The sequence below is a fragment of the Cynara cardunculus genome, assembly GCF_001531365.2.
Source record: "Cynara cardunculus var. scolymus isolate 2C chromosome LG 17, CcrdV1, whole genome shotgun sequence".
NCBI lineage: Eukaryota > Viridiplantae > Streptophyta > Magnoliopsida > Asterales > Asteraceae > Cynara > Cynara cardunculus.
Genome location: NC_037544.1, coordinates 1,137,253 through 1,139,941, shown reverse-complemented (window position 1 = coordinate 1,139,941; position 2,689 = coordinate 1,137,253). Strand labels below are relative to the sequence as shown.

The 2,689-nt window shown below is 37.0% G+C and overlaps 1 protein-coding gene across 1 annotated transcript; it reads right to left on the bottom strand.

Annotated features, from left to right (window-relative positions):
* Positions 1 to 1,028: 1,028 nt before the first annotated feature.
* Positions 1,029 to 1,952, bottom strand: LOC112501237 (heterodimeric geranylgeranyl pyrophosphate synthase small subunit, chloroplastic-like). Its single transcript, XM_025104947.1, has one exon. It carries the CDS (start codon positions 1,950 to 1,952, stop codon positions 1,092 to 1,094), a length of 861 nt encoding a protein of 286 aa, XP_024960715.1. The 3' UTR covers positions 1,029 to 1,091.
* Between the last annotated feature and the right edge of the window lie 737 nt (positions 1,953 to 2,689).

The window sequence follows — 2,689 nt, the reverse complement described above, 5'->3', positions numbered from 1 at the left end:
CTCTAAGTCCACCACTGACCCTACCCTCCTACATAATGAACCTTTCTCGGTGGAGGAAAGGAATAACGATGGATTCCTAGAAATATCAAAATCATATGTGATTGAGATTATTATCTATGGATAACGAGTGTCTGGACTATTTGATTTAAGTTTTCGAACGAATCTAATATTTGTTTCTCAAAAGTGATATAATCTTCGTTTGCTTTACTTTAAATAAAGACTGCTTATACTGATATTATTGAAAACAAATATCATATGAGGCTGATTAGAATTGCAAAAAAATAACTTTTGTTTAAATAAAAGGGCAAATTGCATGAAAAAGTAACGTACTTTAACTTGATTCCTGTTTCGGGTAAAATACTTCAAAAACTTTCATTTTGGTACCGAATATGTAAAATTTTAAATATTTAAGTACCCGGGTAACTAGTTGAAACATTAACCGGTTATCATGTTGATGTGGCGATTGATGTGGTATCGAGCTCAGTATTAATTGCTGAAGCATTAACCGGATACCACATCACTCACCACATCAACACAGGGATGGACCCAGATTTTTTTTAAATGGTGACACCATTTGACTATAAAAAACAAATATAGGGAAAAAATTTCAAACTATGCCACCATTTGACTAATTAAATGGCACTAACAAGATTCAAACTCAAGTCTGGGGTTAAATAAAAGCCTTGCAAACCAACTATATCAAAGAAAATTTGTTCACATTGTAGTTTCATAATACATACGATGACACACAACAAATTAATACGGTTGAACTTTTCACGAACCTAAATATTTGTATCATTCGACGGAGAAATAATACGTTGGCACCACTGTAGGTCCGTCCATGCATCAACATGGTAACCGGTTAATACTTCAATCGGTTACCTGAATACTTACATGTTAAAAACTTTGCAATTTAGGGTTCAAAATGGAAGTTTTAGAAATAAGAATCAAGTTAAAGTACGCTATTTTTTCATGCAATTTCACCCAAATAAAAACATTTAAAAATCAAACCATTCATTTTCTAATTATTATTTCATGCATCAAACATATACATAAACATGATACATACATCAATCGTAATAAAGGAAATTTTAAACCCCAAAGATGGTGGAAATTTGCTCAATTTTTCTACTATCAAAATATTCCAACTCCTTTAGAGCCAAGCCCCTCCATTTTTCAACTAATTCCAATTTACCCCCTTCAACTTTATCCATTTGACTTAACAACCCTTGTATTTTACCCACATATTCACCGCATCTTTTCAACCTTCCAATCTCCTCCTCGTTGCCACCTCCTAATATGGCCCCACAGGCCGCCCCACATCCATGGAGCCGCCGTGCCGGTTGACTATTCAACAGGTCAAACTCAACTTCATAACCTTCACCGGCAACCATCCCTTCAGCACCCACGGCTCGCGTGATCTCAATGATCACCCTTAACAGCTCGTCGGAGTTTTTTCCGGCGGGGTCCATGGACTGAGCCAGTAACTCAAACGCAAACGGCATAATTCCATCGCCGGTTAGAAGCTCAATGTTCGAACCATACAGGTGCGGTATTTCCGGTCTGGGATCCGACCAGACTCGGTCGGTAGTTAACCGAAGATGGTCATGAGTGTATGCAGCCGCATGCACCAGATGTATTGCCGACGCTGCTACAATAGCATCTTCCCGGACGCCGCCTACGAGCTCACAGGCGGCGACGCACAGGGCGGAGGCGGCGGTTTTCGGTGCTGAAAATGTCAAGTGGTGCATTGGCTCGAAAACGGTGGTGGGTTGACGGATTTGGATGGATTTTTTTAAGTGGGAATCGATATCGGAATGTATGGAATCCCAGTAAGATAGGTTTTGGGCCACACGGGCGGTGATCGGCGATCTATGGTGAGAGGACGGAGCCGGCGAGGTGGATGGACGGCTGAGATTTGTTCTGAAGATAGAGAGATGAGTTCCAGCCATTTTTGCTGATGGAGCTTCAGATGAAGCAAAAGCAGGTAGAAATGTAAGTGTACAGACGTAAGAAGTAAGATATTTATACAAGGTTTATGTTATTGGAATTGAGCAAGGTACAAGTCATTAAAGCAGTGTTTTTCTGGAATTAGTAATTTAGGTTCTGGAAGAAGCAATTGGTCATTTGTATCATGACGAACACGTGAAAACCAATCCCGACCGTTTAGACGTGATAAATCACCGTAGATAAAGAAATGGGGTGAAATCGTGATTTATGTGAAAATGATAAAATTTAGGGGTTGTTGGTTTATCTTTTAATAGTTTCATTAAGAATCAAATATTGAATTGTTAAGAGGTTAATCTTTTTTACAAAAAAAAAAAAATATCTTAATAGTTTTAAAACTCTCTGAATGATTTTGTGTTCTGACCATCTCTTAACCATTCAACGCCTTAATTTCATTGTAAACAATTATCAAGTAATTATATTTCATTTTACACTATATCATCAAAAACTTTTAATCATTATAACCACTTAAACATTCAGCATCAAACCATTTAAGAACTGCCAAACAATCTCTTAATATTATGTATTTGTAAACGTTTAATTTTAGAAGATGTACATTTTTTAAACAAACTAATGATTTTATTGGGATTTCATCAAGGGAGGTGTTGGTGTAAGGACGGACCAAATTTTTTTTTTTCAAACAGTGACATCGTTTGATTATAAGAAACAAATATATTATGTG